This window comes from Notothenia rossii, assembly GCF_949606895.1.
Source record: "Notothenia rossii genome assembly, chromosome: 7".
NCBI lineage: Eukaryota > Metazoa > Chordata > Actinopteri > Perciformes > Nototheniidae > Notothenia > Notothenia rossii.
The window spans coordinates 21,277,347-21,298,288 of NC_136905.1; the positions used below are offsets into that span (position 1 = coordinate 21,277,347).

Consider the following 20,942-nt stretch of genomic DNA (forward strand, 5'->3'; position numbering starts at 1 on the left):
AAGTTTTTGCTCAAGATAAGTAAAGTAATAATTCCCCGAAGTTTGGAGAAATATTTGAACAGAACTTTTGGTGCATTCTGGGAGATAGAGCCGCCCCTTTTCCGGTTTTAGCCGGATATGGACTGAGGAGTTTGGTGAGGACGCCATCAACCATATTTCGGATGTCTTCAAATGTTGAATTTTAAGTATGATTATTTTTGTAATGTACTCTAAACGTATCTGTATTATCCCCGCCTGTACATATGGATGAGCTTGAGACAGGACCTAAACTATTACATACAAGTTGACGTTATCGCTCGATTTTTCGATTTGATCAGATACGTTCACTGTCTTTGACCAACCGTTACCTTATTTTTTTGGATTTATCAAACTATTTTAAACGTTCACTGGGCTGCAGGCGGCAATGTTTAGTCCAACACTTGCGGACGGAGGTAAATAACGTTACCACTTACTGTACAGGGGTAATATACAGAGTTGTATTTTTACATACGTGATAAACCGGGCATTGTTCGAAAGTTATACAAGACTCTAAAAAGTTACACACACTAGAACTGAAGCACCTAATAATTATTGTATTCACTTGTTGTTATAGTTAGTTTATAGTTCGTTTTTTGGATGTAATCATTTCTGTTTAACAATGAGACAATTGTATACACCTCTTGAAATTCCTTTTTGTGTTTTTACTTTAAAATGACTCATCATTTCAATTATATAACAATAGCATAACACAAAGACAATGCCATAAGAGAATCAACAGCCTTCCACATGCTAGCATCTCAGTGAGGCTGTACTCTTATAGTTCTTTCAGCTCTTTGACACACATTTAATAGCTGACATTTGGCTACATCTTTATCTAAATAAATTACTTAATAATAATAATACAACAATTCCTGTTGACTGTGATGCCTATAGGAGTATTTCCCAAACTTGTTTTTTAAGCGCTTCTTTCCTTTCTGATTTTGCAGACCACCTAGAAGTTATCCTCGACCATTTCCTCATGTCTGAAGACTCGAGCAGCGAGGAAGGATGGAGTGGGATGATACAAAAACAAAGGAAAAATGTTGGGAATGTGGCAAACAATTTAGCGAATTGACTACGTTGATCTCCCACTACAAAAGCCACAACAACAAAGCCACCTGCCACATCTGCAAGGTTAACTTCCGACGCTTGACATCACTCTCCATGCACCTGGATAATGTTCACTTGCCAGCCTGCTGCGAAAAGTGTCATGAGGGTTTCAGTTCCGTGTGGGAATTGAACACACATGCAGAGGCTAGCTGCTTGGGATTAAAAAAAACTCCCTCTTTGATTTCTTCGGTCATACATCCGAGTCAGAATAGTGACAACTTTCCTAACAACAAGACTGCACAGCAAATCACAAAGTTAGGGCTGTTGGACTCACTGTCAAAATCGAGGCCTAAACAACTAATTGAGATGAAGCCTGAGATGGCTGGGAAACATGAAAACATTATAGAGTATACAATGGTTGAAGATGATGAAATAGATTGCGAGAAAGCAGAGGATTCATCAAGCACTGCATCTGATGAAGAAATGAAGACACACTTTAACCCTTCAGACTTGTGTCCAGAGGATCTCGAGTCAGATGGTGATTCAAGTTCTACTGATTGTTCTAGTGGCTCTTCTCATAGTCTGGACTCCAAATCCATGTGTGAGGCATGTGGTAGAGGGCCATACCGTTCAATGAAGCTCCATTTGCTGCACTGTAGTGGTATAAAGGTACAATATCCGTGTACAGTTTGCAAGAAGCTTTTTACAAGTGAGGCTTATCTTAAAGAACACCACATGCCTTTGTATTCCTGTGTAGTCTGTGCCCAGGTTTTCCCCCTGGAGAACTCCTTACAGCATTTCCAGTGTCCCAAGGGAACCAAATTGGATCTACTCCTCTTTTGTGTCGATTCAATGCCGCAAGTGTGTAAGATATGCAAATCCTTTTTTAGATCTGAGGAGAGCCTGTTAAACCACATCACCAGAATTCACACATCAGTGGTCAGCACCAAGGTGTGCATTCTAACCGATGCATCAGCGTTGACAGATAAAAAGGTTTCACTAGGTGGCACGCAAGCCATAAGTAGTCAACATGCTGTCCACCAGGTGAATGGGAAATTCTGTGATGCACAGACCCGGGCTGGTTTTCTCTACCCTATTCCTTCCTCTTTGTTGACCTCCTCCTCTAGCACAGGTAAACCTCTGTCTACACATGTGTTTGTCCCATCGGGTGCCACTGCTGCTTCCCACCCTGTCAGCCCACCATCGACCACCATTGTGGGCCTTTTTAAGAACAAAAGCCAGGACATAGCTTTGAAGAAACGTATGACCAAGGGCTGGCGCTCCAAGGCCTCCTACCCCTGCAGGCAGTGTGGGGTCATCTTGCGGCAGCCCTCCTTCATCATCAGCCACCGCTACCTCCACAGAGGCCCGCGCTCGCACCGGTGCCCCTGCGGCCGAGCCTTCAAGCACCGGCTGCACCTGCTGCGGCACTGCGTTCAGCACGCGGAGACCGTGAGCTACATCTGTGTCGGCTGCGGGGACACTTTCACAGGGGCCAAACTCTTAGCCGAGCACATGAAGGGCAAGTCTCAGAAGAGTCACCGTTCTGGAAGTACTCGGAAATGTAAAGTTAAGAAAAAGTGCAGACTGCCTTTTACATGTGACTGCGGACAGCTCTTTTTTAGGCCTTCAGCTTACATATGGCACCAGATTAAAAACAGGAGAAAAGCGAAACGATTAAAGAAGCCGGTGAAATGACGAAGCAGACACATCCTTGGTTCCTCCATTGCTTTGATCAACTTACTCCTTTCCAGCTTTCTGCACAACACTTTAGAACAACAGTGTTGAATCAAAGTCTTTTTAAGACAAAATCAAAGCAAACTCACATACATTTGTAATGGCTTTTATTTATAAGCATGTCCTGGATGGTTGTTAACATGTTTTTCACCGCAAATGATACATAGCAAACAATGTTAGAAACAAGTTATTTTGACCATACACCAGTACAAATTAACCCACAATGCACTTTGTTCAGTATTGGGTTAAATGAAAACACTCCAGTTTATACTCTGGAGAGAGAGTTCATCCAGTTTTGCTATTTTAATTTTTTTCATGAAGTTTCACATTTACCAGTGAGTTTCTGAGTCCTCTTGATTTGTTTTCACTGCAGATAATTCACATGTTGTGTGAGACATTGTACAGGCCTTGGTGTTCAGGTTGAAAATAGCATTTGACCTATTTTATGGTTGTTATATAATCTTCATGTCAACTGTCCTCAGTATTATCTATGTTTATTGAAATAATATCCACTAGATGGAGCTGGTGGGGTACTGAAGGCAACTCACTCTCAGAGCATGTTTTTGATGCATCAGATGATTACAACACAACACATACACATTCATCCAAGAGTTTGAATGGACTACTGTTTAAGGCTCAATGATTTTCAGATTGAAATAAAGTTACCACAATCCTTGATTGAAGTTTCTTCTCTTGTTTGAGCATACCATTTAATTCACAGACCATTTGAGGGGGTTAGAAGAAAGCAGAACAATACAGATTGGAAGAGATTATAATATAATAACCTGCAAACAATATGTAACCATGAAACTGTCGGCTAATACAAGAGGACCTGCCGGAGATTTCTTTACAAAACTGATTAGGCTTACACTGTGAAACATTGCAAGAAACTTAGAATAAAATTAACAAAAAATAAAATGTATCTTATTCCACAGGAATAAGGCAGTGACAGAGTCTATCATTGAAACTTTACAAATAGCAGTTAAGAGAACAGGCTCTGTGAAAGCTCTCCCCAGTCCTTGTTTGAGATTAACTCAGTTATGTGTACACTGTCACACATATAACAGCTGAAAACAACAGATATACAAAAATGCACTGTGATTCTCCCACAGTGAATGGAAGTCCTATTTTAATCTGTAGAATTGTACAGACTCATTGTGCTGTGCACTCAGCTCAGGGCCAGAAGATGAGATGGTTAGAAAGTAGTCTTCCAAGTTGTTCAGTAAGTTAAGAGTCTGGAGCAGCTCCAGGTGGAGAGGAGTCACTGTCTCACTTTCATGTATACTGTAGATGAAAACACTGATATGACGATATACTGTCTTCCGATATAATTGTTTGTTGAAACGTCACCTGCAAAAACAAAAGGAAAATAAATGATACTAATAGTTTTCATTATGCAGCTCAGATACCACACCATACACTTTGTTGGTAGCAGATCAGTTCCACGTCGCTGGCAGCTCTCCTGTTAGTGTTGTTTACCTGATCTCTGTGTTGCGGTGGCGTAGGACATGAGACAACATCTCTGAGGTTTGCTGGAAGCAGCGACTCAGCTCGTCCAGCTTCTGCTCCATGGAGTGGATCCGTTGCTCCAGCTCCCGGTACGAGTTATTCCAATTGGCACTGAGGTCGCACATGATCATCTGCATCTATTAAAAATGGCCACACAGAACAGATTGAAAGATTCTTGAACTACAGCCATAAATCGAATATTGTGTAGAGACACATTTTAAATGAACGTTCTATATTTATAGGGAAACTTCGACCGATAGTGTCGGACTTGAAACCATCCCAGTGCTGCCAACTTAGAAAGTGTGAGACTCCATTTGACACTTCCTTAAGAAACTTGGTTTTAAGAAAAATACGCCAACATCAACAAATCTGGTTACAAAGGCTGCACTTAATCTGGAAAAACAATATATCATATGAATCAATCAGGAAATGCATTTTAAAGTGCACAAATTAAACATTAGTGCTCACTGGGCAACATCTTTAAATCTTGGGTTTATTCCACATGGAAAAGTCTTCTGGCCTGTGAATTCCTGACACAAATGACTCCTGAGACATTTTATATAGTTCTTTTTAACGAGCATTTAATGTGTCTGAACATCTAGCAATAAACAGCAGATTGCAAAATACTGCATAAATGTAAGTAGTGAGTGTTTTATGGGGATATTTGTCATCATTAGCCCTTTTGATAAAACATTCCTGTGACAGCTGTCGACTACCTTCGGGAGGTCCACCATCTCACTGACGTAATCCCTCAGCTTTTTTCGTTTCAGGCGTAAATGCCGGAATCTGTGCAGAAAGAAAGGTTGATAGATCTCAGTCACATGTTGGAAAAATAATGGAAATGAAATTATATAAATGTATTAAATGTTTCATTGAAACACAGAAAAGTAAAACAGTTGAAAGTAATCTCATGTTGTAGTGCAGGAAGATGTATGTATAGATTAAACAGAAGCCAATATGATACAACTAGCAGAGATAAAAGCTCCAATGAGTTCTGACGTGCACATCTACAGAGGGAACTTCCCTATTTTTTGGACAAACAGAAAAGCCCTGGCACAACACAACACCCCTGATTTGTGGAGCAGAGGAATATGCTGACAACTGTGTATTACACCTCCCAACAACATGCAGGAGTCATGCTGTGATTGTTAAATAGCTATAAAACATTCGCTGGGAGTTTTTTTGACATATAAAGGTGGAAAAGGGCTAAATTTAGTATCTGGCGTGTCTGGGATAGACGAAACCCCACCAAAAAAAGAAAAATGGAAACCAATATTGCAACCAAGCAGTCATTCTCTGCAGGTATTGGAGTAATTGTCTCATTATGATGTTCTTCATTTAAAAATGTGGATGCCTAACACTCCTACTTTCCACAGTGTATTTATTTATAGTAACTCTGCCCGGTGTTAAGCAGGAAGTACAACCCCTTCCCTTCTAGGCAAACACACACTTACACACTGATGTCAGGATAATGAGGCATGCAATCACACTTGTGGACTTCCTGCACTTGTTCTTAGAGGTAACCAAAAGACACAACTGTGTGCAAATAATGACATCTCCTCATTTTAAATCTCTCAATAAGTGTCTCGGAAGGTTGTGTATTACTTTAAACAGTAAATGACTAAATGTAAGTAGAACGTAAACATTTGTATTAGTCAGTTATTGGTCAGCATGTCTACAAAGCTTGCCTTGAAACCTGTATATTGGAAGGGTGTACCCGTCCCTTGATCACACATGCCCTGCCCTCATGAGGCCAACAAATCTAATTATTAATCTGAATAACACATTACAAATTGTGACTCTGTGAGAAAGCACCAGTTAATGACCCGTGATATACCCAACCCAACACTAACTTACATTTCTCGCCAAGACACACACCCAGACATCCTGCCTGGAGCTACTTCTCCTTGCAATACAGTAACTCACACTCTGATGGCTTCCAGAAGGCATCTCTGGTGTCTTCGGTGCTCACCGCGGTTGCCCTTTGTCAGGTTTGCGCGGTGCAGAAGCCAGCATTCCCTCAGCACGTTAGCAGCTGCGTGGCGGATCTGGTGAAGAGACAGAAACATCAAACAGGGTTATAAGACCATCAAGGTAAAGTCACTTAAACTTGCAAGCTTGATTGAAATCAACACACGGTGCTTATTGTGTTTTTTTCTTCATCAGAATCTGGTTCATATCAATCATTTAAGCACAGGAAGTAAAAGTATGAGTCATCTGAGGCAGCTGATTCAATCCAGATAGTCTTTCCTGTTGAGTTGAATTGCACTATGATTATTATTTAAGATAAAACACAACTTTGAAGGTCTTGTATTCCCAAAAAAGCTTGAATACAAGAATTTGAACAGGCCACTCAAGAGACAAGAAGTGAGGTTTCACCTTTTTGCACCTTTCTCTTTGATTCTATTCACGTCTGTTTGTTTTCCTGCCCAAATCACCGTTAGTGCCCTTTGATGATGTCACTCGGGCCCTGTTGTGAGGGTTATTAATAGGGGCTGTCAGTGTCTGCATCCAGATGTCTTCCCTTGTTCCCATCAGCGTAAATCTGGACTTCACCAGATAGCTCAGGATGCACACACTCATACACACTCATACAGACACACACACAGACACACACACACACACACACACACACACACACACACACACACACACACACACACACACACACACACACACACACACACACACACACACACACACACACACACACACACACACACACACACACGCAAGCAAGGCATAAAGATGCACCTTGTGACAGGATGCAGCCAGTGGGAGAAAGGAAATGGTTGTATCCTCCGAAGCAGTGCACCTACAGTCCGACACTGGCTTACAGTGAGAAGCTGTAGTACTCAATACAGAGCACCAACTGACACTAAGATAGGAACTATATCAATCAATTCACATTATGTATAGTCCTACGCCACTTTGCTGGCTTTATGACACTGTTTCCTCAAGTGTTTATTTATCAGACACCTCCTTCTTACTAATAGTAAGCAAACCTGAATCCTGTCCAAGCCACTTCCACACACACACGCACCCACAAACACACACGTACGTAAACTCAACCGGCTTCCTGCCCATCGCTGCACAGTCCTGAACTGACACAAGTTTCTTTCCTGACAGAGATCAGATGATTTCCTCTGTTTAACGCCTTGAAAATGCTGTAAAGGGGTTAGGTTTCCCCCCCCTATTTTCCCACACTATTCTGTCCTCTGGTGTCTCTTATTTAAGGAAAAAATCATTCAATAAGATTAGAAAACCAAAACATGCCTACGACACGGAAAGTAGTGATGCTTCCCTCCTGACTTCTCCATACTTTGTCATTCATCTTATTTGTCTTGCAACCTCAGATGTAGGGGAGGGGGGCAGTACAAGTAGAAGTTTGTTAAATTATTAGATCAATACTATGACAAAAATAAGAGCTACTGTTTTCAAGTTGAAGAGGTCCTGATGGAGAACCTTTTTTCACACATGACATACATTTTCTTCATATCTTTATGTTTTTGTCACAGATGTAGGTGAGCCTGTGATGTCATTAGGTTTTATTTTATCCAACGTTTGATTGTAAATTCTCCACAGAGAATTGTTTAATTCTGCTCCATGGTTGTTTTGTTTTTTATCAAACCACCAGGATTGTACAAGTTAAAGACAATTCTATGCAAATAACTTATTTTAAATGACTGACGAGCATTTTCCAAAGCATAACAAAGCGTTTTACTTATTTTTTATTGAGTTATGTTATTGTTGTCTGGCTTTGCAGAACAGATTTTTCAAATCATTCTGCACTACCACAGCTGCATTAACACGCAATGTTCCAGTGACCTCGACAAAAATAAATAGTGTTCATTGTGATGGATTTCCTAACCTAAACACGTTTCAAGTTTCTGCAAGCTGATTTTTAAACAGAAAAATAAAGGGAAAATCTCAAAAATTACAGCACGCTTTGAATTTGAAAGTCAATTATATGTATACATTGTAGTAAATGGGCCAAAACATAAAAGAAGGATACTGGTATCTGAAGAGAAGAAACAGCAAGTGAAAATTGGCCATGTACTTACATTCAAAAGTCACATTTGTGATCAAGAAAGTGCAAATTCAGAAATTGGTGATTGTTCTTCATATATAAACTATGACAATTAAACACACATTTGCTGTATAACTTCACTTACCCTTTTAGAGATCTGGAAGTCCAGCATGAAGAAGTGCACATGTTTCTCTCCTTTGTTCAACGCCAGCGTCTTAGTAACAACTGCCACCAGCATGGCAGTGCATGCTACACCCTAAAACACAACACACCGTCAGTTGGCACAATTACTGATGAATCTACTATCCATCTTCTCAACAGAGTTTTAATAAACATGTGAGCGTTTGCCATTGATCCTGGAGATTGTAGTGATATCAACAAGGCAACACTCAAGAGAAACTTGTACAATGTTTTTAAGCCTGACATTGTCTAAAAACAGTACATCGTGTGTGTTACCCTCATGGGAACATCACGTTTTTAGAAATCTGGATGTTGATCTGCATACCTCATATGGTTTTTGTCCAATAAATCATAGTTATATTTACACAGAGAGTTCAATGGTTAAGCACATGCCTCTGTGCCACTGTTATAGTGCTGGTTTCCTCTGAGAATAGCTGTGTGCTATTACTGTACAGGGAACTACTGAATGACGGTGAGGATTTAGATAGGCTGCACAACTTTATATTCACAGACATACATACGTCATAGAAAACCTAGAAAAATCGCTGCGATGATTTCATGTCCACCACGGATAATGATGAAAGTCTTTACCTGTTTTCCTTTTTTCAGCTTGCATTACAGAGAATAAAAAGAAGAGAGCAAGATCAAGAATTAGAAAAGAAAGGACAGGTTTAAAATCTATTTTTTACCATCACTTCAACACCTACGAAAGATCTATAATTACACCCTCTGTGCAACCGGGGAGGTATAAACTCTTTCCTTGCATCCATCCACACACAGTGATGTAAACAGCATTGTGAGCCCCTGGAAACAGCTGGACATTGAGTTATGGCTGGAGTCGAGCATAGAGGCGTTCAGCTATATTACAGGTGTGAGAGTGCCAGTCTCTGGCTCCCAAAACTGCCCTGGTGGGAGTAGGGCTTTTTTCCCCAAATCACGGCACAGGTTGGCACACCCTCCGGTTGTACTGCTGCCAAATGCAATAAACTACCTAAAAATGGATATGGTGGAAAGTTTTCCCATATAAGGATGGAAGCTTATAAAAACAAGGGAGATGGAGAGAGAGAGAGGGGAAAGATTGTTTTCCACTCTGTCACGGAGGTGTCTGAACTGGACTCGTTCCCACATCCAGATTCTTATCTGTTTGTAACATAATTTAAAGCAGCAGAGGTGAGGCAGTCAACCTAGGCCTAGTCTGTTGAATATTCAAACACATGGCTACTCATGCTTTCAGTGACTTTTTTTTTTATTGTACTTGAAAACCCTTTGTGTTTTTATCTCTGACTCTCCCTTCCTTATTTTATTAGTATTCACCTTCTTCTTATTTGCAATACCATAACATTACAATATTATCTTACTGTCACCGAAAAAAAACGTTTTTCTTCATCTTACCATTTGAATGGACTATCATTTTTTCTATACTTTCTCTGTGGGCTACTTTAATGATTGTATTCTATGTTAGGAGATAAACAATTAAGCAATATTTTCAGAGTTATCTGTGTGGTATGGCAAAGAAAAAAGCCATTTTGGGCAGCAAAACAATGACATCACACTCCATGCAGATGTTTTGTGTGGACTGCACAGGGCCCACTGCATGCTGACAGTTTCCCTCCCACAGTCTTTTTGTGTGAGTGCCTGGTACCACCAAGGTCCTGCACAAGCAACAGCCATTAATATACAGCTGTGATCTAAATCATGCACACAAGGGAATGAAGGCATTCAGGTCAGTCAGCGCCGCTAGGGTGTGTAGCTGGGCAAAAGCGTATATGTATCCAAGATAACTAGTGCAGAATAGACTGGGATGGAACACTAGAGACACAGGAGAAAAGTGAACCAAACTGAACTGACCTGATATCAAATGGGAAAAACTAAATAGGAAAAAGGAGGATGAGTTGCTGCTATGGAACAGAACCAAAACGGAAAGGAATGAAACAAACCAGGGAGGGTGATGTGGAACAGAACAGAGCAGAACAACATGGAACGGAACAGAAGGCAATATTATAGCATAATCCAGAACATGAAATATTAGGAGGAATGGAACATAGCACAACCACATGGAACAAAACGGAGCTAATCATAACAGAATAGAACTGAATAGAAACATTCAAATTACCGTAAATCAAATCAAACAGAAAACAAGGGAAAATTAGAAAAATAGAACTTAAACTAATATAAAAAGAAAGTAGAGGGAATATTTAAGAGAAACAGAGAAGAAGAACAGTTACAGAACATCTTGTTTTGTGTGCCTTATCAAGCTGGTTTTGCATGCAGAGAAAACATTTTGTAAGGAGTTTTCGTTAAAAAACACATACAGAAGGGAACAAAGAAAAGGTGTTCTTTGTGTTTATCAAAGTAAGCATTTAATGTATTTTGAAATAAAACCACTGCTGCTGTTAGGAGGTCAAAGCAAGTACTAGAAATTAAAACGGCACATACAGTAATTGCCTCGGCACTTGCTTTATGTACTTCAACATGCACACAGTTTGACAAATACTTTGTATTTCATAATCAATCTCAAATCTCATTTTTAATAATATGATTCTCAAGATGCAACCCAACCTACTAACCATGACTCCAGTGAAGAGACACACTGCCTTTCCACAGCTGGTGTGGGGCGCCACATCCCCATAACCCACTGTGAGGAAGGTGATGGCTATGAGCCACATCGCCGTGTCCATTTGGCCTGTGTTTGTGGCAACCTGGGTCTGCCTGCAGGATGGAAAAAGTAGGAATGGTATTAAATAACCAAACATATTTAAGTGATAACTATTACAAACAGAATGACAAACACCCTGAGAGTAAAAAGTGAAGTATAATTTTATTGTGATATCATCCACCCTATCCATTTGGTAAATTGCTTTTAGACAAAATTCTATATTTCCATGTTAGCTACTGTAAAATTGCTTAAGATTCCTTAGGTAATAATAGCAAAACATTGGAACAAAGAAACTGGAAGTGTACTAAATGATTCATTACAATCAATCAATTTCTCTTCAATTATTTTCGAATGACTTAGTCTTTTCTGGGAACCATTGTATGATTGCAGTTATATAGGACTTTATGTCTTAGCTGCAGCAATAAATGAAACATATCCTTGTATCACAATTAGTCTTCTTAGTTGAATAAAGGTGTGGTCTGTTAATCAAACTGTGTAATCAGAACAGATGCTCGACAGTACTTTGGTAGTCAGGAAGTGTGTACCAGTAAACTTGTAAATCCATAAAAAGCACAAGTCCATTGTACACTTAGCAGAAACCGCACAAAGATGTTACAAAAGTGTGTGAGGGATCGACTGTCTCCTGGAGGTGGTAAGCAGCACGACTGGTGTAACAACTCAGCGTTAAAAAGGCTTGGTGGTCTTATCAGCTATCAATCTTAAGCTCTTTATGACTTTTGATAAATGAAAACATACCAGACTAAGACATGTGCAACTGAAGGCTAAACCTCCCATTAGGGTTCAAAAGAACCAATTACCTCACTGTTCAAACAGTCTGCGGAGGATAAAGTTGACATTTAGTTGGCTTGTGTTCAACAGCAAAATGTTAGAGTAACAACATAAAATTGGATGATAATCAGATCAGTTAATTGGACATCCTTCTGAACAGGAAGGTCAAATTGACTATCAAGGTTTAAGGAGGATGGTTAAACTACCAAATATGTTGTTGTTTTAAATGCTAATGTAGGTGACGGGGAGAGGAAGTTTGTTGGAAAATAGTAACAGTCTGTACGGTGGGTTTATGTATGTAGGCACCTATGAGAATAACATTACATTTCCTTAGAGTAACAGTGAAAGAAACATAAAGTAATTATTGGTGGAGGTACGGTTTTCTTTTTGGATGATTGCGTGCTGTATTATGAGTGCTACGTCTAATCTTTCAGGAATCACAATTTGAAAAGTTCTATATTCACTATTGAGCATAAAAGCCCCTGACAACTGACATCCTGACAGAGAAATTCAGTTCACTGTAATACAGCTAGTTAGGAATGTTAGTGTCAAAAACTAATATTATCCACATTGATTATTGGGGAAAGCAAACATCCGGCATTCTTTCGCTGTTACTTTTTCAACCTAGGTCCAGTCAATATTTGTTAAGCAGGAACAGCTCTATTATAAAACTAGAAACAATCAAGCAAAGATTATACTCAGATATGTTAGAGGAACATTGTTGCAGGCTGGTGACATTTTAAGTGAAGTTTAAGCTTTGAAGAAGGATTTTAAGATTTGCTTTATTTTAAGCTGTAGCCTATGTGTAAAAACTTAGGATAAAAAATACAAGTGTTTGCTTTTTAGAGTTAAAGGAGAAAATGAATACTGCCCTTATATCTGTACACTAACCTGAATTATCAGGCAGCAGACTGCTAGCTTAGCTTAGCACTAACACTGGAAATGTGGAAACAGCTAGCCTGACTCCATAGGTCCAAAGGTAGTAAAGTAAAGTAAAGTAGTTAAAGTAGTTAAAAAGTAGGTAAAGTAGTTACTGCTTCAGGCAAGAAAATAGTTTGACACATTACCACTCGTAAAATCTCATTTAATTTGGCCCTTTTGCCCTACATTGGAAAGCATCCATGTTAGCTTTATGCCTGCTCTTAGTGTGCATGCTGAGCTAAGCTCATCTTCTGACTGTAGCTTCAAAGATAACATAAACAAATGAGAGGGCTGTCAATCTTCTTCAGTCTTTCTTTTAATTTACAGCTGTAATTTATATTAGTTTAAGAATTCAACTGTATTTCAAGGTAGACTGGCAATTGAAGGCTTTCCCATTTAAAACAATGTTTGATGGAAGCCCCTCATCATTTTAACAGACAATCTCCAGGGTTGATGCAAGTGTCTCTTATTTCTGAATATATTTTGTAAACTTGTACCTTTGCACATATACAGTTCTCTTCCCTACCTCTCACACAGAGTAAGCATCCAGGAAGCAGTGAGCCAGAAGAAGAGGATGAAGGCCAGCAGGGTGCGCGCTGGGTATTTGTTCATCAGTATCTTGAGTACAAAGCGAAAGGTGAAGTTGATGTTGTTGAGCGAGCCGATGCTCCTGTAGGAGGCGCTCAGCAGCACTTTGCTGTGCAGCAGGATGGCTCTGTGCACCAAGTACAAGCGGAGGAACATCAGGACTGATAACAGCAGCTCCATGTCCATCAGGGCCCTGCCATGGTGGATGGAAACACAGAGTGGAGCTGAGGAAGAGGAGTTTGTGTGGAGGCCCACCTCCCAGTATGTGCCAACAGGATGGATGACGCAGACCAACAACTCCAGAGTGATCACAAGCACCCTCTGGCTGGTCATGGCAATACGCCAGTCCACCTGGTTGTGGTCAATGACAAACAGCTGAAAGATGTAGGACGAGAGAAAAGACAGAGTGAGAGAAGAAAAGTACAAGAGTGCTGATGGAAAGTAGTAAGAATACAGCACATCTGAATGTTAATGTACGGAATTCACTTTGAAACGTATACCATATATTGTACGTAAGACTCAATATCGTCTCACTGTCACCAACTTAATTTCTTATTTTTCTACGTTTTCCTAAGAGTTTCCTTAAACCTTGGACTAAATATATTTTATAATTCTGTCTGGACAACATTGCAGCAAATCAAATGCTAATATATTTTTTCAAAAAGAACATCCACTGTCCAATCTCATTATGTGGCATGCAGGAGTTGCGGAAACTTGGGATTTGTTTTGTTGTATGCAATTAAAAGTTCTAAACAGTACGTCCGGTGTCTCAGTGAGAAGATCAACGGTTTTAAAATCTCCAAAGATGTGAAACCACAGATATCTAACGGAAACCGGAAGGAAACTTGTATTCTATGATTTCATTCTTGAGAAATGAGAATGTGTTCTTCTGTCAATATATTTCTTAACTGTGGTCAGTTGAGTCAAGGGCATAAAAATATTAAGCAGGTTAACTTTCTCCTGTCCTCCACTGATTTTAAGGGTCTTAATGATTTGGCTGACTTAGTTTGTCACATCTGAAATACAATATTTAAATCAGTCATCGCAAAACATTGCCTGTGTCTCCACCCTCGACCGCCCTTATCTCCTCTTTTCACTTGCAATAAGTTTGCTTGTATCAGACACACGTGACTTGCAACCAAACTGAAAACACTGTAGTTGAGAGTATAAACCTAGAAGCCTGACCAAAACATTTCGGAACTTGTTGTTCATACTGCATTTTGTTAGATATGCATGCTATGAGTGTGCATGAGGGCAAATGGAAGAATGTTTACTCTGTTTAATTCAAACCAAATCCCTTCAGGTATATCAAGTTCACACACAACGGCAGAGAGCCATGTGGATTGGAAAAATAGCCCAGCTGCAACATAGTATATGCGTGAGTGGGCTTTTTTGTCTTGTTTTGTCCCGGGTTATTTACGCATTTTGCAAATTTAACACAGATTAGGATTGTTGAGGCTACCATCTATGGACTGATCCTTCTAAAGTAATTGCCCTTTAAGTATCTCCCAAAAATGTTATCATCATAACTAAGCTAATTAGGAACAAACAAAAACTGGTACAAAAAGTGATTCACAAAATATGGCAATGATGCATCTGTGCATGCACACTCAAAGGCTGCCACTCACATTCTAGAACACAATGAAGGCGCCTTGTGCATACGAAATGAGAAAAGCCAAACTCACCCTGATGTCCTTATAATGGAAAGCTATGATTAGGATGAGGAGACACCCAGTGGAGAGGCTGATGGAACAGTTGATGAATAAGGCAATGTTTGAGCCCTGGGAAGGAAATGGAGACATGGGAGATAAGTTATTTCTTACCGTAACTGTTGTCCATTATCAAGGTTTTATCAAGGCTTTTACTTACAGACAGTGACTTAGTAAGACTTTGTCACTGCAGGCACATGTGACCTGATGGACGTTTTGCAGTACAAAACTTACATTCCACTGTGGCAGAATCCTAGAGAAGTAAGTAGTTCGTACGTAGAACATTTAGGCTACTTTTACTGTAGTTTGAATGAGCTTTCCACAATTAATCCAATCAATCTCTCTCCAATCCGTAATGCTGTTAAAACTGTGTAAACCACCATAATAAAAGTTGTGCAAGAGATTTCCCTTCTATAAAACTTAATTTAGAACAAATTTTAAAGAAATATCCTGCTGATTGTGTTATAAGAACATAACTGGTGGCTACAATTAAATGTGTGCCTTTCCAGATAGACCTTAATTTAACAGTTCTTAGGCCCGATGAAAGTGGAATTACTGGTTCAGAAATGTACTGCAAACGGATATATAAAAGCCACTCGGTTACAGTAACGATTGCTCCTGAAATAAATACTTTCCAATCCAGCAAACTGACAGCTGGGGAAACAGATGATTTAAGCATCAGCCTCTGTCATACCACCTTTGTCTCAGCAGGTTAAAATGAACCTAATCTTCATTCAACATGCAACGTCAATGGAAGTTTTAAACAGTTCCGCTGCATGTGGTTTACAGTTAAAAAAGATAATTACAAACTTTCGAACTTGAGGAAACTTGAGCGTGTAGGTTGTTTGGTGTGACGTCCATTGGCAAAGTACGCCATTTTCCAGTTTCTCACGTAACGTTCACATCATGTCTGTATTTCGTCCAGGGCTAATTAAAAGACCCCACAAAAGTTAAACATTTCACCACACTCCATAACAGAGATTTCAACAACATGTTGAAAACTGTTATTTAGAGCCCAGTGAACCTAATCTGGGTTAACCTTAACACAGTTTCAGTTTTCTCATATTCTTGGACAGACATTGAGCCATCATCAGTTCAGGCCACCCAAGGCATAGAAGAAGAAAAAAACTAAATCCAGCGCAATAGAAGGTGGTCTGGTTCGTAAGAACTGAACTGAATAAATATTTGCCAAAGAAATACTACATACATCTGACTAAAGTTTTCTTATTTGGTTTGTTAGTTGGTGTGGTTCCATTAGCTTTCATATATAATATTTTGCTCGTGAAGGTTGAGGTATCCTGTAATTCACTTAAAGGGGACCTATCATGCAAAATGCACTTTTGTACGTCTTTTATAGATGAATATGTGTCCCCGGTGTGTCAGGGAACTCACGAAGTGTCAGAAAACACAACCGTCTGTCTTTTCCTCCATACCCAAATCTCGAAAAAAAAAAAAGGGCCTGGAACGGATCTGATACAAACTGATACAGATTTGAAAATAGTCTGACGTCAGTGACGAGGAGCTCCGCCTATATGGCCAACTCTCCACCTATCAGGGGAATGAGAGGTTGCCATGGCATGGTAACAGCATGGTAACAGCATGGAAACATGACGCTCGTAACTCAGCCCCCTCCTTTGCAGGGGGCCGTGGTCAGCTGCAGCGCATGCAAAGACAGGGTGGAGGAGAGGAAAATAGAGCAAAATGAGGTATGGCTAAAATGCATTATATGTTTGGTATTTTGAAAAAAAACGTATAAATATACCTTATATAGGTATGGCCCTACAATATATTATTCAAATATAGCATGATTGGTCTCCTTTAAGGAAAGGCTAAGAAACAATATCCTACAAGACTATTTGTGTGGTGTGGCTGGGCAGTCATAGGAAAGGAGATACACAGCGCGTACAACCTTTGCGAATCTTGTTAATACCAAACAAAAACACATGTTAGTGTGATAAAGGGTAACTTGAAAAAACTATTTGGTGACACCTACTGTATTTATTTTTGTTTGAATTAAAGCCCTGAAGAGGTAGACACTATACAGGACAGGTGTGGCTGATAAGCTTTCAGAAACAACAAAAGCCTGCAGATCACTTGTCCTAAAACCCAAGGTGAGTAGGGCACTTCATTGCACGCTGTTAAACAGGCCGTCCTGGTCCTCTAATTACTGCTGCTTTTCATCTTAACGGTCAGATACAGAGTCTCATCACCCCTCCCAGAAAAATCTGGACTTTTGACTTGCCATGATAAGAAAAACACAGAAGGAAATTAATGATGGCTGAATTCCACTAAGCTGCTTTTATTTTTCTCAAACTTACCGACCCCACCTTTAACCTCCCGATAGCAATGAATATCTTAAGTGCTTTGACAAAAAATCAATAAAAAAACGTCATCTGTGAAAGCCGTAGTACTGTTAAAAGCACGACCAATCCTTTTAGCCGGGCCGGCTAAAAGAACTGGATAGCCTACCTGCCTGTCAGCCTTCCATCTCGTGCACAAACTTATCTAGTGCACTCATTGGTCATGTGCGCGTTCTTGTGTGTTAGGGGCTCTGTAAGGAAGTGGCAGATGTTTTCCGGCTGTGTATTTTCAAATTCTAGCGCACTCGAGCTGGTTTCTCCAAAATGACCTACCCCATCTTTAAAACAGGACGTCTCAATGTGTGGATAGTGTTTGATTTGTTATGTGTCATCCCAGAAAAGTTGTTGAAGAGTTGTAAAAAAAAAGGACACAAGGTTGCATTCAGGTAAAAGTGAGCACACTCCGGGCTGTAGTGCAGTCAAACTCAAGACAGAGAGACCTTCAGACCGGCCATGCAAACACTCTAATTATACACTAAATGATGTGGAAAGATAGCCCGAAGTACCGTGAGCATTCTAGTTGTAGGGGAAGAGGTGAAATGTGGATTTTTTTCCATAAATACCCCTGTTTTTCATGCATAACCATTAAAAGGTCATTTAAATATATCACTTTGTAGACTGCTGTTAGATTTGATTGGCCTACAAGCTCCAAAATATTCTGCAGTGCACTTAAAATGGCTTTAAAAAGAAAAAACAATAATGCTGTAGTGTGCTTCAGGCCACTGCAGGGATGCCGTATACAGCCCCTATATGTCAGTCCACAGGGGAGAAAGATCTCGCAGGTCACACTCATGACTTAATGACATCACATGAAGTTTAAAGATGAATGCTAAAAACAGTTATATAATGCCATGGTTAAAAAATAAACGCTGCCTCTCCAAAATAATATGCTTTGACTGCGGCAAAGAAAACTTTTTCCAGTGCATCAGCTTTTCCATGGTACAGAAGCTGATGCCTGTTGTTAAGAACAGACAGACAACACCTGTTCTTGGTTCGTATTTGTAAACTGGAATAGTAATGTCATATTCGTACCAGAGCCGTTAATTTCACAACCATGCTTCTCCCAGTCCAACTCTCTCAACACGGAAGGTCATTTCCATAGGTTTTTTCAAAAGATTGTAGCTGATGAATGTGGGGGCTCTTTGACACTGTAATCAATCACTGACTTCACAGCACGGAGGTGGTCTGATGTATTTTGTGGCGTGCATGAGAACTTTTTTCCACATGTGGAATTGGCGTGTGCTGTAGGAAGTCAGGGGAGTTAATAATTTGTTGATTGTGTGGCCTGGCATTGTTATCCACTGAGATCTGCATGTTAATGTCATGAAGCTGTGCTACCAAGTAATGTGTCTGGAAATGGACTAACTAATCAGCAGGTCAGTGGGGGTCAAAGCCCAGGTGCAGGCTCTGCTGTTGTGCTGCATGAGGCTCTGCTAATCAAGGAAGTTGTTATGATAACAAATACAGCTAGTTGTGTGAGGGGGTTTTCTGCATCATTTATGATCAATTACGTTTCTGAAATATATTGTGAATAAAAGATGACATGTTTAAATATGAACGTAGGCCTATTCATTTATTTGTATCCGTTCTATAAAAAGTATAAGTAAAAAACTATTTAAAAGAGTTGTAACTGCGACACCAGGAGTTGGATAAGAGGAGATTTGAAGAAGGAGACCAATTGTTAACAGTTTTTCTATCCACTGATGATATTCTAGATATTCTATCGTTTGATGATGCGTTCAAGGACCAACACCAAGGTGTCTCGACCAGCTGACAACACAAAGTAGGATACAAGTAATGTTTTTTAAATGATAGTACTTCGCAAATGTAGATGAAAATGGACGCTATACGTTAATCTATCCATGGAAATGCTTGCAGAGAGTGTAATATGTCACTCATACATTTTGATTTGTGAGATTGACATTTTCAGTGAAAACCGGGATGGGCTAACATGCTGTAAGGCTATGGCTTTAAGATCAAATATGCCAACCACAAGTGTCACATTTCAAACATTTACAATCTAATAATATGATTTTGTTGTGCAGTTCAATCATGATGAGGTCCGTGTTAAAATAACCTACCGGTGTATAAACGAGGGGACATATCTCGGCGTGGATTATTGTGAGAAGTATCCCGAGCAGAGCAGTCCCCAGAGCCAATGCGCAAAGTCGCTTTTTATCCTCTAATAAAAACTTTCTGTCTCGCAGTCTGTAGAGGTCGTCTCCCTCCATGTGAGCTGTCCGCTTCCCGGGAAGTGACAGCGGCACGGACACTTCTGCGGAGTCTCCTCCGTTTCGGTTGATCAAGCCATCGCAATTCACACTGTCCAGTTTGGAGTCGCCGTGCAGACTGCGGGTTGTCATCTCCATCTCCAAAGCGCATGCGAGGCGGTTGCCTGTCCCTCTCTCCCTGTCGCCGCTGTCCGTCGCTCCGTGCTCTGCCTGTCCGGTCTCCCCTTTGCATTCCTCCCGAGTTGGAAAAGGCATAGTCCGCTGGGCGCACTGTGTACCAGGCCCTTCTCTCGTTTGACGCTCATCGAAGTAGCGGATTTACCAAAACACTTGGCTTAACACACCCTCACCTTAACACTCCTACCAACTGGTGTGGCGTGGTTACGCGTAATGATGCCATTTGCACACTGCAGTGGGCGATGTACCCTTTTTTGCATTCGCTAATATTGTCAGTCTCTCCCCAATTAAATTCGTTGTGTGCTGTGCGTGAGTAGTATGGAGCTATAGGCTATATCAGGGTCATAGGTTTTGATCTTTCAAAAAATACAATTTATTTGAAAGTTCAAGTTTTTATCCTGGACTTTGAAAAACACATTGATGTATTCAAAATAAAAATAAGTATTTGAAATAATTGTTCAGGTTGAATATGATTTTTTGATTCAGTTCAGCAATTTTTTGAATGAAATATTTATTTTCACATTTCACTACATATTTGAATCCTTATTTTTTTCAGTTGCAGATTTTACCTTTTCAGATTCATAACAATAATTTGTTCAGGTCTCAAATCTTGTTTTTTCAGGTTTCAATTTTTTTTTCGCCTTCAGATATTTTTTCACTTTCAGATATATTTTTTCGCTTTCAAACTTTTGGCCCTGATGTTGCTTGGGGGCGGGGCTTACCAAAGAGTAGTTTGGCATCATGAGTGACAGGCCTCCCTCCGTCATGTTGCCTTCATGGATGTTAGGTAGCGCGAGAAATATATATAACTCGACACTTTCTATACACAATACTCCCGTGATACTCAAAGTTCCGTTAAGTGAGCTGTTGAGCATCGTAGTTGGCAACAATCGCTGTATAAGAGCAATAAACTGTTATAGAATGTGAAATTACGTATCCGCAACGAGCCAACAGGTTGTTCTGGTGGACCTGACGCCATCCCCCGCT

The 20,942-nt window shown here is 40.0% G+C and overlaps 2 protein-coding genes across 6 annotated transcripts; one reads left to right on the forward strand and one right to left on the reverse strand.

Moving 5' to 3' along the window:
* Positions 1 to 96: 96 nt before the first annotated feature.
* Positions 97 to 3,483, forward strand: LOC307046177 (uncharacterized protein). 2 transcript variants are annotated; one of them, XM_079692395.1, is made up of 2 exons: positions 97 to 185; positions 966 to 3,483. In XM_079692395.1, the coding sequence occupies exon 2, from the start codon at positions 1,027 to 1,029 to the stop codon at positions 2,764 to 2,766; it is 1,740 nt and encodes a 579-aa protein (XP_079548521.1). In that variant the 5' UTR covers positions 97 to 185; positions 966 to 1,026; the 3' UTR covers positions 2,767 to 3,483. The 2 variants fall into 2 exon arrangements, with proteins under 2 accessions (XP_079548521.1, XP_079548522.1); XM_079692396.1 differs by lacking the exon at positions 97 to 185 and adding an exon at positions 192 to 431.
* On the reverse strand, positions 2,896 to 20,149 carry kcnn4 (potassium intermediate/small conductance calcium-activated channel, subfamily N, member 4; the record flags this gene model as incomplete). Of its 4 annotated transcripts, XM_079692397.1 has the most annotated exons (10): positions 19,629 to 20,149; positions 15,164 to 15,259; positions 13,417 to 13,853; positions 11,092 to 11,233; positions 9,116 to 9,133; positions 8,490 to 8,600; positions 6,241 to 6,362; positions 5,031 to 5,100; positions 4,285 to 4,451; positions 2,896 to 4,155 (listed from the first exon to the last, which is right to left on the reverse strand). In XM_079692397.1, exons 1-10 carry the CDS (start codon positions 20,031 to 20,033, stop codon positions 4,152 to 4,154), a joined length of 1,572 nt encoding a protein of 523 aa, XP_079548523.1. In that variant the 5' UTR covers positions 20,034 to 20,149. The 4 variants fall into 4 exon arrangements, with proteins under 4 accessions (XP_079548523.1, XP_079548526.1, XP_079548525.1 ...); XM_079692400.1 differs by lacking the exon at positions 15,164 to 15,259; XM_079692399.1 differs by lacking the exon at positions 9,116 to 9,133.
* Positions 20,150 to 20,942: the final 793 nt, after the last annotated feature.

Bases quoted from the DNA above. Each gene is read 5' to 3' on its own strand.
- LOC307046177 (XM_079692395.1), top strand. From the start codon at position 1,027: ATGGAGTGGGATGATACAAAAACAAAGGAAAAATGTTGGGAATGTGGC.